Here is a 14563-nt window from a genome sequence, read left to right on the forward strand (position 1 = left end):
ATACTAATATAAACTATATATTACGACTTCCTATAATAAACCACAATAAAAAATATACTAATATAAACTATATATGACGACTTTCTGTAACAAACTACAATATGTGTTGTTATACAAATTATTTAAAATCTTTTTAGAATAACTCATGTTGTAATATGTGCTGCAATGAAGTAGATATAATATTTTATAGAATAAGCAAAAATGACAACTCATATCTCGTAATTTCAAACAATTAAACTTTAAAAAAATGAGTAATTTTTTGAAATAATTTATGTATAAATGAAACACAAAACTTAAACCGAAGTTTAAAGCTTTAATTAATAATAATGATTTTATTATTCTTTGACATAATCAACTGCATAAACTTTATTTTGTTTATTCATATAATAAAGCTATTATTTATTGATCTAAAAGATAATCGCTGAATATGTATCGGCTGATTTGGTCTTTTAACTCCAAATGGATATATTTTCAACAATAAATAGGCAATAACCCATGAAAAAATATCGTACTGATGTTGATCATTATCAATGATTATTATATGTCTTTGATGTTGCATGGGGCACTGGAACATTGTTAATTATTTTAAATTATCAAGTTGTTGATTATTTTAGATACATAAAAAGTACATAAGTTTGAATAATAGTATATATCCTCATATGCAGGTGTAATCCAATTAACGTAAATAAAATACAAATAGCCAGAAAATTCATTCAAAAACTTTTTATTGAAAATTCCTTTGGAACTTTTGAAAACAATAATTTCTGAATATAAGCTGAATATTTATTCCATTAAAATGACGTTTCTCTTAATGTTTAAATAGTTTGATATCAAACTTTATATTTAGTTTTACTGGAGTGTTTCTGTGTTTCAATTATTAAGAGGTATTAATCTTAATGTTTCAATCCACAAACAAGTTAATAATCTACAGCTAATAAGATGTTTATATTTATATATATGTCAGTGTGTGTGTGTGCGTTAGTAACAGGGCACTTGGGAGTTTCGTAAAGAAACCCTTACATATTCTTTACACTAGAGAGTTGTATCGAATATTATGTCAAAATAGGACAAAACCAGTTTTAAAAATGCTGGATACTATAGGATTTTTTTCTTATTTACCAAACAAAGAGTTTTACCATATGACCTCTAGTGACAACTATTTAATGAACGTAATAATAACATTTAGGTACTTCAAATACTTGGTTTCAGTTTTAAAATACAGCATCTTTGTGGATGAAACTGATAAAATACAGCAGCTTATGAAGTCCTTCTTAACCTAAGGTTTTTGTGATCTTTATAAATTGCAAAAAAAAATAAAAATATGTGGAATTAAGAAGCTGGTATTAATATGTTTGAAATACGATATCACAAGAACAGTACCGATAATCTATATATTTTTATATATTATATAAACTATATTTAATCCAATCTTTGGAAAATATAATGTACAAGGATATAATTTTATAAGTGGCATTAAATTTTAAGCTCTGCACTTTAAATACACTGTTTAATAAAAATATAAGTTTAATATTCTATTAACTCACTAACCATACTATTTTTGTTACATAGTATATGAAATATATTCATAAAATAGGAATAAATAGATAAATAAATAAGTATAAATAAATATATATATATATATACACACTTTTAATGCTATCAAAACAGAACGTTACTTCAAGAAAATATACTAACTTGGCAGATTTGTTTATTGTGCTAGATATCCCATTTTTCTCACGCTACCTATGAAATAGCCGTATCGGTTAAGCCTAACGGAAGCCATTTTGTCTAAGGCAGCAATCAAAAATCGAGTTGGTGGTTTTGTGTGTGTGTGTGTGTGTGTGTGTATGTGTGTGCAGAAATATTGGATGGTATTTTGTTTTCAGAATTATGGTAAAGACATTCTTACCAGCCAACGACATCCATGGATAGCGATGGATATCCGGAATAGGGTCAGGTCTCATACCAAGTTGAGAACACGATGACAACGGTGAGCCGAGGTTAGGGTTTGCGGGGTGCGGGAAGAATTGAGTCGGAGCCATCATTGTGGAAGCAGCTGCCCCCCCTGATACAGCCACGGCTGCAGCTGCTGCTGCTGCACAGTTTTGTAAATTGAAGGGGTATCCTGCTACAGCGGATTCCATGGGGTTGTTCTGAGTGTTCGAATAACGACATGATTTGGCAATATCGGCATTAGAAGTGTAATACAAATTTCCAGTTACTGGCACCGAGGACTGTGGGGACAGGGAAACGTAAGGGTACATTCTGTGTTGTGTATGTCCATAACCGGCCAAAGCTGAAGACCCTGCTGATCCTGGATCAGCTGAAAATTTGCTCCCAAGGACGCTGTCTATAAAATTTGAACTCATTTTACATCATATTTCTCACAAAACTTCAAAAGACTAGCTTTACACCTCGTATATGGCTTCTCGTCGTAATGGCCACTGCACATCAGCCTCTAGAACCGCGTAAACATGGCACGCCAATCGCAGGCCCCAGGGCCTTCGTCAGCCAATGACTCGCCGCTTCCGCTCAGAATAGATTATCATCGCTTGAGGTTTTTCTTTTCTTTCTGTGAAAGACAACTACGTTTTTTAATGATGTGAATAAAGCTATTTCTACTATTTTGTTCTAATGAAAAGGCTTATGGAAATGTCAGTATTAATTGCTATTAAATTTTGTGATCTTCGAGGAAACTCCGATTTTTATTACAAAATGGCATTACGTATTCTCAATTGCTTGTAATTCAAATTAATCAAATATATTTACATGTTGTTTAAAAAGGTGATACGAAATAAGAAAATAATTTTTGTAGTATGTCTCAGGTTTAAATGAGGAAAAGTTCGTGTAGAAAAGTCTTATAGAGCTTAAATAAACGGAGCCTAAGTATGTCCCCTTTTTTTTAGAAATCAAAGCATTACGTTTCGCCAGGTATATGCATTTGAGAATCGGTAAATCTGCTTTCGATTAATATAAGAAATTTATCAGTAACGCTTGTCTCATTTCATATGAAAAATTCGCTTTTCTTTCTATTGCTAACAATAAATTTGCATATAATTAGGGTATATTTTAAGAAAATCATTATTTACAGCTGCATTATATTGCCCGTGCATACAGACCATAGACAGGAGAAAAGCTTCGTCCAACACGCACGCCATACTCAAGCGACATCTGGTGAATAATTCGTTCTACTGACTCTGACAGCCACGCTCTGTCGAAAAATATCATGACAACGCCATTCCTAAAAGCAAAGCCAACTACGAAATACTTGAGTAATTAAAATATTACAAAATTTTTTGTATGTTTCTTAATTCAGATACTATCTATGAAACACACAATTCGATCATATCTTCGGATGATATTCGTTTTACGACAACGTTAAAATAGCAATTTCAAGATGAAACTGTGTTTCAAAGGAGAAACAGAAAGATAACCTTATTCGGTGTTAGTACCTGCTCTGACAAAGCAGAGTTGGTGCAAAAGAAAAAAATAGAAGTTGAAAGGATGGTTCATCTGCACTGAGTAAATTATTTATTAAGTAAAATATAAGGGCTCAATTATGAAATATTCATCTCAGTATTGGTGAAATATAAATTATTATATTTTGTATTAGATTTTGATAAAAGTTTTAGTTTTTCATCAACAAGAAATTAAAGTATCGTAAAATGGTTAAATATATTTTATTCTTTAGAGCTATAGGGAGCTCCGGTTCTGTAGTAAAGTTATTATTTGAAAATAATACTACTTTACTAAACAATAAAATTTTTTATTGAATATGCTTTAAATATTAAATGTGCATTATTACGCGATCTCTCACTTATGTTTCATTCATTCATTATAAAAGACTTAGAAAAATCTTTCAAAAAATATAAAATTTAATTGTAGACAAAAGATCACGTGTTTTTGATTTCTTTGAAGAAATCATTGTTTTTATAAAGGTTCTCGAATATTCGGAAAATTTCTACGAGGTTACAAAGAAGTTGTTTATTAAAACAAATAATTAGAAAAATAAGTTTACTTTGTGAGCAAAGTATAGAAAACGATCCGAAAAGAATGGGTTAGTTTGCGGTATATTATGTGTGTGTGTGTTTTTGTTATAGCAAAGCCACATCTATGTGTCTACCGAGTGAAATCGAACCTCTGATTTTAGCGTTGTAAGTCCGAAGACTTACCGCTGTCCCACCGGGGGACAGATAGATTATGTCTCAACGGAATGGTACTGAAAATAAATGTTACACAGAATGTTACTGCTCAAAGAAAGGAGAACGCAAAGTATGGTTTACCTCATTGAAATTTACTGTTTCCAGAAATATGTACAGTAGGAAAATATTAGCTTGCACTAGCTTATAACTCAATTAGATCAAATAAAATAAGTATTATGTTATATAGAAATATTCCTTTCCATCAAGAAAGTAATAAAAATCAACTTAATACCATACGGAGATTAATTCTTATCAAAATTATATCCAGAAACAAAGGATTAACTTCCACAAAATTATCTCAAATAGAACATTAATAAAAATGAACATTAATCAAATAATCTTTTTGTTTTGTCAATAACTTGATCACACAAAAAGGACTACCAGTGGTGGGCACAACACAGATAGCCCATTGTGTAGCTTTGTGCTTAACTACAAACAAACAAACAAACTTAAATAAACTTGTTAAAAATATTCATTTATATAGAAATAATCTGATGACAAACATTCTAGTAAGACATATTTCTTCTATGTGGCAAGTTAATTACTACCATAAATCTGTTTACAAAAATTACTTTAGATAGAGAATTAGTTATTAACAAAAGGAATAATTACTTAAGATACAGAATTAACTATTAATAAAAGGAGGGATTACTTTAGATAGAGAATTAGTTATTAACAAAAGGAATAATTACTTAAGATACAGGATTAACTAATTATAAAAGGCGGGATTATTTTAGATAGAGAGTTAGTTACTAACAAAAGGAATAATTACCTAAGGTACAAGATTATCTGCTAATGATTACTTTAATTAGAGGATTATTTATTAACAGAGAGAAGTAACTATTTCAGGTAAAAGATTAAACACTGACATAAAAGAAAAAATTGTCAAACGTTGTATTTATAAAAAAAAATAGATAAATCCCATTTTGATAAACTCACACTATTTCATCTAAATGCTGACACTTTATATGATACAAACACTTCCCAATCTTTACTTGAATTTATCTACAAATAAATTGTCATATTTAGCATATTGGATACTTAATAAATCTTAATGGACCTATAGTAATCAGTACCATGATATTCATTAGGGCGGTTTACAATGTTTTACTACAGCCCTCAGATTTGGACAGGTTAGAAGAAATTATATGCCTCAAATTTATTACTTAAGCCACGATTTCCCGTAAACGTAGAAGGTTGTTTTATTGTTGAGTATATATTTTACTCTCATAAACTGGCAGCACAATTAAGCCCTAGTTTGCTATAAAATCAGAGTATTAGTTTAGAATAACCTACCGTAAATAAATGCTTTTGGACCCATAAAAACATATATATATATATATTTTTTTTAGATAATGAAACACGATATCAATTAATAGAAGCATGTTACGACATGAAACTGAAAAGGGCTGGGAGATAGATATAATGGCGACCGCCATATTTGGTACTACCCATTTTACGATAGAAAGCCAAGGCTGGCTGCGCAAGTGCTGGTCGAGTATGCGACACTACTTAACTAACCATAAAACGAATTGATAATGCAATAAACACGCAATAAAAGTTTATATATCAAGTACGTTGAAGCGACCAGTAGTGTGTGTTGTTTACGATTATTTTAAGAGGTTTTAAATTACGTAAAACGCTGTGACACAGTCTCCGTTAGAATAAAAATCCTACATGAAAGTTGACCTTAGGGTTTTTTGTTTAAGATATAAGATTTCAATCTAGAAATGCTTTAAATAGAAGAGGAAATTGAGCGTTCAACATTGTGTGACTTAACATCAACATTTTTATGAATGTCACCAACCTGTATCAAAGACATACTTAAGTAGTTGCGTGTCTATACGTATTGAAGGAAGAGTGAGATTGAAAGAAGTAACAGTTCAGTTTGAATCAAAGTGAGTGTATCATATAAATAACTCAATGTGAGTGTACGATAGAATCAACTTGTTCGTAGAAGGAATGGTTGAGTATAAAACAAGCACGGTGCTATGCAGCGTTTGAGAAATTTTAATAGTATGGTTTGTTTGATCATGGTGAGCTCATCAGAAATGCCTCGAGCATCTGCAGCCATGCGTTCTTTGTAACAAAGTTATTTCACCATTCCTGTGATCCAGATGTTAAACTGGGAGAGACTTGCTTGTGTCTCTTACAACCGTTGACAACAAGAACCGATTAGGTTATTGAGAGTACACTATGTATATGAACATATCTGAGTTTTGAGATCGTTCCCTCATTTTATGAAATCAATATTCGTTTAAGTTCAGGGTTGTTTGAGTCCTCGACGTTCTACTCTAGGCCTAGATAAGTATGGTTAATATTCTTGTTTTTTCTTTGAATAGTAACGTAATCTACTCCATATTTGCCACTAGGATTTATACTTCAAAAATTATAAAGTATGCTTAAGAAACAGTTAGTTTATCTTACTTTACTGAAATTGATCAGTAGTTTATAATACATGACTTTATCCTGTTTAAGTAATAGCCATTCTTTGCTGCTTACAGAGAATAAAATTATTGCAAGTTACAAACAATGATATTATATATATATATATATTGTTAACATACATATATTATCATATAACAAGAAATTAACTTATATCCAAAAGTTTGTCTATGAGATTATATATATATTGTTAACATACATATATTATCATACAACAAGAAATTAACTTAAATCCAAAATTTTGTCGAATCGGTCATTATTTTATTGTTTATAAATACTCGCTGAATTTATAAATGAACTTATCTGGTTATTGTGATTGGTGAAAAATTCTACTCAGTTAAAAATAGATTGTTGTAAACTAATCCATATTATTCTTTATTCTTTCGGATTTAGAAGTTAATTTCTGTTTTTTAAAGAAAAATAATGAGTATTAAACGGGTTTTACAAACCTAATCGTACTGGTTTTTATTTACTTGTTTGTGGTTAATGTATGTGTGTCCTGTTACATATAGAGTTGTCGGTTATATCAAGCTATATCATTATGTAAATTGTTAACCTAAGGTAATCTAATATTCTAAAAATGATTGTATTTCCTAAGGATCAACAACGTACAGAACGTTAGCCTACAACAATAGAAACTTGTACAAGGCTAATATTCAGGAATATCATGTAACAATAGAAATCCATTGTTGTAGTTTCAAATATCAAAAAATGTTTAATACTGTAGCCTACTTAAATATAAATATGTAAAATCTCTATAATTTCTAAGATTCCACACCCTGTAAAATTGTGCTTTAAAACAACATAAATCAGTAAGCTCCTTCGTAATTTTTAAAAATGAGTACACATTGTGTTAATCTGTAGACTATAATAAAACTTGTTAAAATTTGGAAATGCAAAACCATTTCCAACAACAGTAGCAATACGTACAAATATGTATAGTTTCTAGTATTCAACATGATTGAAAATTGTAGCCTGCAACAATAGAAACCTGTACAAATATGTATAGTTTCTAAAATTTCAAACCATGTAAAATTGTACCTTACAACAATATGTATAGTTTCTAAGATTCCACACTGTGAAAAATTGTGCCTTACAACAATAGAAACCTGTAAAAAAACTGTATGAATTTTAATATTCGGCATCTATATCTTTTTTCCTAAAGTAACGGGAAAACGTTTACAAATCTGTATGGTTTCTTAGTCTACGGATATTGTCTTATAAATATGTAGCTTTCAATATTAAGCGACATTTAAGTTGTAGTATATTAAAAAGCTGAAACGTCCATAAATCTGTATAGATTTTATTGTACTGCAAAATGGAAATTCGTAACCTACATAAACGTTACGCAAAAACGTATATTTCCGATTAATGACATCTTTTGTAGTAGTAGTAGTAGTAGTCTGATGCAGTAGACAGAAGTGTATAATGACAGATTAAGGCTACAACAAAATATTTCCAACGGCTATATGGCTTTACGTTTGTTTAAGTTGTACAAAATTAAAACCTGGAGATCTAAATTTTAACACCGAAACGCCTTGAGCGCTTATAGCTTAGAACAATAATAAAAAAAAAACAGGTTGATAATTATCGTTTTTAATGATAACAGGACTGCTAGATTTAAAGTCAAGAAACTATATCGGAAGACATACATGTGGACTTTACAGTACTTGGGTTTAGAAATAAAACGATTTATAGGTCTCGTCTCCTAACAGCAGAAACTTCGTATTTCGGTACAACTAAGTGATGTTTTAATAAATTTGGATAACCACACATAAACTAAAATTGTAAAGCAACTAAAACGTATATATTTGTATGAATAACGAAGGATAAACATGTTTAACTTAAAATCGTACGTCAGCAAAATAAATCAAATGCAATATGTTCTGTTAATACATAAAGATAAACTTGTATACATCAATACTGTGTTGTAAAATAAAATATACTTACTAATTTCAGTAAGATAAATTTGTATACATCAATACTGTGTTGTAAAATAAAATATACTTACTAATTTCAGTAAGATAAATTTGTATACATCAATACTGTGTTGTAAAATAAAATATACTTACTAATTTCAGTAAGATAAACTTGTATACATCAATACCATGTTGTAAAATAAAATATACTTACTAATTTCAGTAAGATAAACTTGTATACATCAGTACTGTGTTGTAAAATGAAATATACTTACTAATTTCAGTAAGATAGACGTGTATACATCGGTACTATGTTGTAAAATAAAATATAATTACTAATTTCACAAAGATAAACTTGTTTGCATCCACACCGTACAACTGGACAAATAATCTAGTCTGTCAATACAGTAAGATAACTTATTTTATTCACACCGTACAGCTGGACAAATAATCTAGTCTGTCAATACAGTAAGATAGCTTATTTTATCCACACCATACAGCTGGACAAATAATCTAGTCTGTCAATACAGTAAGATAGCTTATTTTATCCACACTGTACAAGTGGACAAATAATCTAGTCTGTCAGTACAGTAGGATAGCTTATTTTATCCACACCGTACAGCTGGACAAATAATCTAGTCTGTCAGTATAGTAAGATAGCCTATTTCAGGCACAATATGCAGCTAGAAAATGAATCAAATGTTTAATACAAAACAATTATCTTATTTTCACCAGTGCTTGAAGAAAACATAAGTGACCTTTAGATAAACTGGATAAACTGAATTGTAAAGAAAATGTAAATATTCATATAAATTTGTAATTCATTATTAATGAAAAAAAAAAGGTAAGATGTGCCAGTATATACCTTACAAAAAGAAATATCTCAAAATGTTACAAATAGTAGTGAAAAGATAATGTTAGTACTTATATTTTTTTACAGAAATAAATATCTTAAGTTGTTACAAATAGTATTAGAAAGATGATTATAAATACGTTGTTTACAGAGAGAAATGTATCTAAATTGTTATAAATAATAATTTACACATATTACCTTTCCTATTATATTTAACAATAAGAAATATATAAAATTGTTACAACTAGTATAAGGAATATGACATATATATTTTAAATAAATTGTTTCATAGCAAGAAAAGAAATACGGGGTTATCCGAAGATTACAGCGAAAACCTTTTCTAGCAAGCAGCTCAGAACAGTATAAAATGAGTTAATCTATATACGTAGTTCATAACAGACATCAAATTAAGAAGAAGAGACATTTAGAAATCTCGAATAAAGGCATCCGTAACGATATATATATATGTCCAAGTGACTATGATACACTAGGAAATGTCCACAATTCCATGACAAGTCGTGTAGATTTCGTTCGTGAACGTTGTTTCACTTGTTCAGTTAAATAAGTACAATATTCATTAGGTTTGAGCCTTAATTCAAATTTGTATATGTGTGTAAGAAAAAACAAAAAGTATATTTGGAATTTTTAAGCGTCCCCCGCAGAGTTAAACAGGTTGAGCTTGAGGTCGCTTAGCTGGTCAGGCGTATAGGCCTGCTAGTTTTTTGTATGATGTTGTAGTCCAAGTTCTATACTTTAACTCTGAATTTTAATAAGGAACACCAAGGTACAAGACATTTTATTTAATTATAAATTAAAATATTCGAAAACCTGCAAGTAACTTAGAGTAAGTCAGTTTAATAATGAAGAAGCAAATTAAAAAAGTAGATAGTCCGGGGTTCATCAAGGACTGAACAGGTATGCTACGATATGTGTTAAAAATCAATACTTTCGGTTTACAGATTTGTTGTTGCTTGTGTTGTTTTTGAAATAATCTTGCAAAAAACCAGAGATTTAATGCGTTAAATTTGTCCATTTGTGTTCTAATTATCAACAGCTTAACCACAGCTTAATCAATCGTTTCCAATCAAAACTGTTCGTGACAGAAATATTCGGTTTCATGTTTCGTTGTTCAAGCGCATGAATAGAGTAACTACTGATTCAAGCTTATTATAAAACCCATAACTCTATTTTCCAAATATAAGTGATTAGTAAGTCTAATAAGCTTAGCACATTTATCAAAGCGAAATGATTTTCCCACTGTATAAAAACACTGCGCATAGGCTTTGATAAGAAAAAAGAACTCGCAGTACAGATTCCTTTCGAAAAGCTTCATTACTTTTGTGAATTCTAAGTGTTCTCATTATGAGGTTTTATAAATCTAAGTTTCACTGACTGAGTTTCAATTAAGTGAACGAATGTCTATGAATATAGATGCTACGTTCTTATGTGAACAGTTTGAGGTTACTATTTAGAACCGTTAGTGCTTGACGTAGTTCAAGCCTTTTAGGAAAAACATACATATTTTTGTATATATAAATATCTAAGACTTAGATCTTATATATATTTTTTTCTATTTTTATTAACACCTTTTTAAATGCTGATGTAAACAAATCAGCATACCATTATTTTGGTGTACTGCGTAAGATGTGTTTTTGTAGTACACATTAAATGCAAAATACGTTGTAGAAGAAAATACAGATACCCATCAAAATATAATAATTTCTTAATCCAATATTTAGATTTCACCTTACTTGCTATTTCTTTCTTTCTTTCTATCTGAACTTATTTCCTTGAACTATGAAGGTAAAAATCTTTTTTTTTCTCGAAATGTTTGTCTTCTTTTTGGATAGAAAGCTGTAGACGCTTAGATGCTTGTTCCTAGTCGGTGAAATGGAGCCTGAGCAATGAATGGCCGCTCGCTGTAGCTTTCATTCTCGTGAACTTTTGTTATCCTGGTGTCTCACAATACACATAAGCGTATAATCCAGAGAATTTTATGTCAACCAACCAATAACATTTCTGAAAATATTTATTCATTTTATAAATGATATTAACTGGTTTTATTAATTTATATTACAATGTTACACCCGTCCTTAAGAATTTTCTCGTGTCACGGTCTGGTTTGTCATGTGATTCACAGTTCAACTGAAATCCAAATTACTGCCTATACTCATGTAAGCATTTAATTAGGATTTTGTTTTTAAGTTACTACTTGAATAGTCACGCTGTAATTAAAACAATGACCAGGAATACCACTTTTAATGATTCAAATATTTCTGTAGACACAGCAATAAGTAGTTTTATCGATCTGTATTTTTTATGCAAAATAGTAGATAATTTATATTTGCATGTAAAGCAATGGAAGGAACTTTTTGACTGGGGTAACAAGTATCCTTAGACAGTTACTAATGAAAACTACTAGACAATTTAATACTTATGTTTTGATATAGAATACGTGCTACATAAACAGGGGTATGATTAATGTAAGCTACACACTATGAAACTTTAAAACACTGTCAATACGTTAAACAATGGTTTCAATTCTAGCTTCGCTGATTCTGTAACTATATCTGTACAAACATTCTTGATAACAATTAATAACTAAAAACAGTAGAAACGTATTATATATGATATTGATACTGTATTTTCCAACGTTCGTTATTAATACTAATAATATTAATATATATAAGAAAAGTTAGATAAAAATAATAGTAATATTGTAGCCTATACTATGATGTCAATAATACAGTAAACTGTTTAAAATAATATTGTCAGCAGTAACTCACCTCCTCGTGGCTCAGCGATAAGCTTGATGCTAAGATTCGGAGGGTAAAGCCCAGATCTTACTTCGAAAATCTTTGTGCTTAACAATAAAGAAACAATGTTTCCTCTGTGTGTGTGCTTTCTTAAGCACGAAAATAATTGTTATTCTTGTAAATGTACAGGGAATTAACTGTTACAAATTTGTAGTTAGTTCTGAAAAAAATATTGTACATATTTAGTTTCTGGTTTAAATATCTGTGCTTATTATAGCTATCTTAAATCTGGTGTAGTGAAACATCGCACATATTTTCATGCATTTAGTCTTCTTCAAGATGCGATTTCTCATATCGCGATATAAGATCGAAAACACAATGAAACGTTTACAACTGTTTGATATATATATTTATAATTAGCAAATGCTTTAAACGAAACGTCGTTATATATTATACAGTTTTTTATTGTATTAACAGTATTCATGATTTTTAACAGAACAGAAACATTGATCATAAGGAACTTTAAACTGTTAAATGATATATAAACGACAAACTATTTTAGATTACTCCATGTGATCTTATTAATTTGTTCATAAGGTACTTTAAACTCTTAAGTGATATGTAAACGACAAACTATTTTGGATTACACCATGTGATCTTATTAATTTGATCATAAGGAACTTTAAACTGTTAAATGACATATAAACGACAAACTATTTTGGATTACTCCATGTGATCTTATTAATTTGATCATAAGGAACTTTAAACTGTTACGTGATATGTAGACGACAAACTATTTTGGATTACCCCATATGATCTTATTAATTTGTTCATAAGGAACTTTAAACTCTTAAGTGATATGTAAACGACAAACTATTTTGGATTACACCATGTGATCTTATTAATTTGATCATAAGGAACTTTAAACTGTTAAATGACATATAAACGACAAACTATTTTGGATTACTCCATGTGATCTTATTAATTTGATCATAAGGAACTTTAAGTGATATGTAGACGACAAACTATTTTGGATTACCCCATATGATCTTATTAATATTACTTAAACTGCTGATGAAACAATGCATGACAATAATTTTATGTAACACAGTTTAAACATTATATTTATTAGCTAAGCTCATTAGTAGGTATATACTTGCTCCCAGTGGCACAGCGGTATATTTGCGGACTTACAACGCTAGAAACCGGGTTTCGATACCCGTGGTTGGCAGAGCACAGATAGCCCATTGTGTGGCTTTCTGCATAACTTCAAACAAACAAAAAAGGTATATATGTTTTAGTTCTGAACTATGTACGTAGCTTGCTTTGATGAGAATTCATATTTAATACCAGCTATCCTAATTTATGCTTATGATAAGTTTTATAAAACTATTCCGTCTTAAAATGCACAAAACTTATAGTGTTACTAAAGATCGAGACTAAAATTCTAAATGTAGTTTTTAATAATTATTAAATTTCTTAGTTTTAAGAATATTATAAGATTCAGAAACAGAAAATGGGTGTGTCTCTTCCAGGAGAATAATTCTTTCTGTCTTTGTGTTTCTAATGTAAAATTAACTAACACTGACTCGTCTTCACACAGAGAGCCAGCATCACTTGAAACTCGTGCTGCAGCTCCTCCCAGACAAACATAAGCGATCAATATATATGACTTCAGGTTTGAGCCAAAGGCAACCGCGCACGAGCAAGTTGGAGATAAGAACAAAAATGGCGACATGATTGGTAAAAAAAAAAGCAACAACAAAAAAACAACAACTAAAAACGAAAAAAAGTCTTGTGTGTTTATATACGCCATTACTGCATTGACGCGTAAAGCAGGCTGTCAAGTGGTGCCAACTATTGGCTTGGCATAAAAGTTAAAAAAAGGTTTTGATTTTAATTTGATCCGACTGGATAAACTGCATGATATAAAACCTGTTAAAGTTTCCATATAAATTGAGACGTTCATCCCAATCATAGGAATCATACGTAAATTAACTTGGTTTCGTTCAAAACAATATTTAAAAATTAAAAATTGAATGTTAACATATAACAAATGAGACATCACTTTGTCAACATATAAAAGCGTTTTTTTGTGGATTTTTTTTACATTTAAATATAAGAGATAGCACTAAAATATTTAATGAATGATCGAAGCTGAGTCTTTATTTGCTTATTATATTTAATTCCAGCAGTTGTGATCGCACAAAAAATAAGGTAACATCAGTTTTATAAAATACAGAAAACATAATAATAATTTATATTAATTTTGACATTTTTTTTGATTTTATATATATATATATATATTATTATTATTATATTATAATAATAAATATAATATTGTTCATCATTATATCAAACGAAAAACTGAAACTTTCCAAGATTCCC

At 29.8% G+C, this 14563-nt stretch overlaps 1 protein-coding gene and 1 long non-coding RNA gene across 3 annotated transcripts in view; one reads left to right on the forward strand and one right to left on the reverse strand.

Moving 5' to 3' along the window:
- The window catches only part of LOC106478135 (homeobox protein abdominal-A homolog), a 24881-nt gene extending 22452 nt beyond the window's left edge, over positions 1–2429 (reverse strand). For both annotated transcript variants that reach the window (XM_022381666.1, XM_022381665.1), the window contains exon 1: positions 1910–2429. In XM_022381666.1, coding sequence (XP_022237374.1) covers positions 1910–2369 — 460 coding nt within the window. In that variant the 5' untranslated portion in view covers positions 2370–2429. The remainder of the gene's footprint in view (positions 1–1909) is intronic.
- LOC111084953 overlaps positions 1–14563 on the forward strand; it is a 46995-nt gene that overhangs the window by 17925 nt on the left and 14507 nt on the right. The window lies entirely within an intron of this gene.

This window comes from Limulus polyphemus, unplaced genomic scaffold (genome assembly GCF_000517525.1).
Source record: "Limulus polyphemus unplaced genomic scaffold, Limulus_polyphemus-2.1.2 Scaffold183, whole genome shotgun sequence".
Classification (NCBI taxonomy): domain Eukaryota; kingdom Metazoa; phylum Arthropoda; class Merostomata; order Xiphosura; family Limulidae; genus Limulus; species Limulus polyphemus.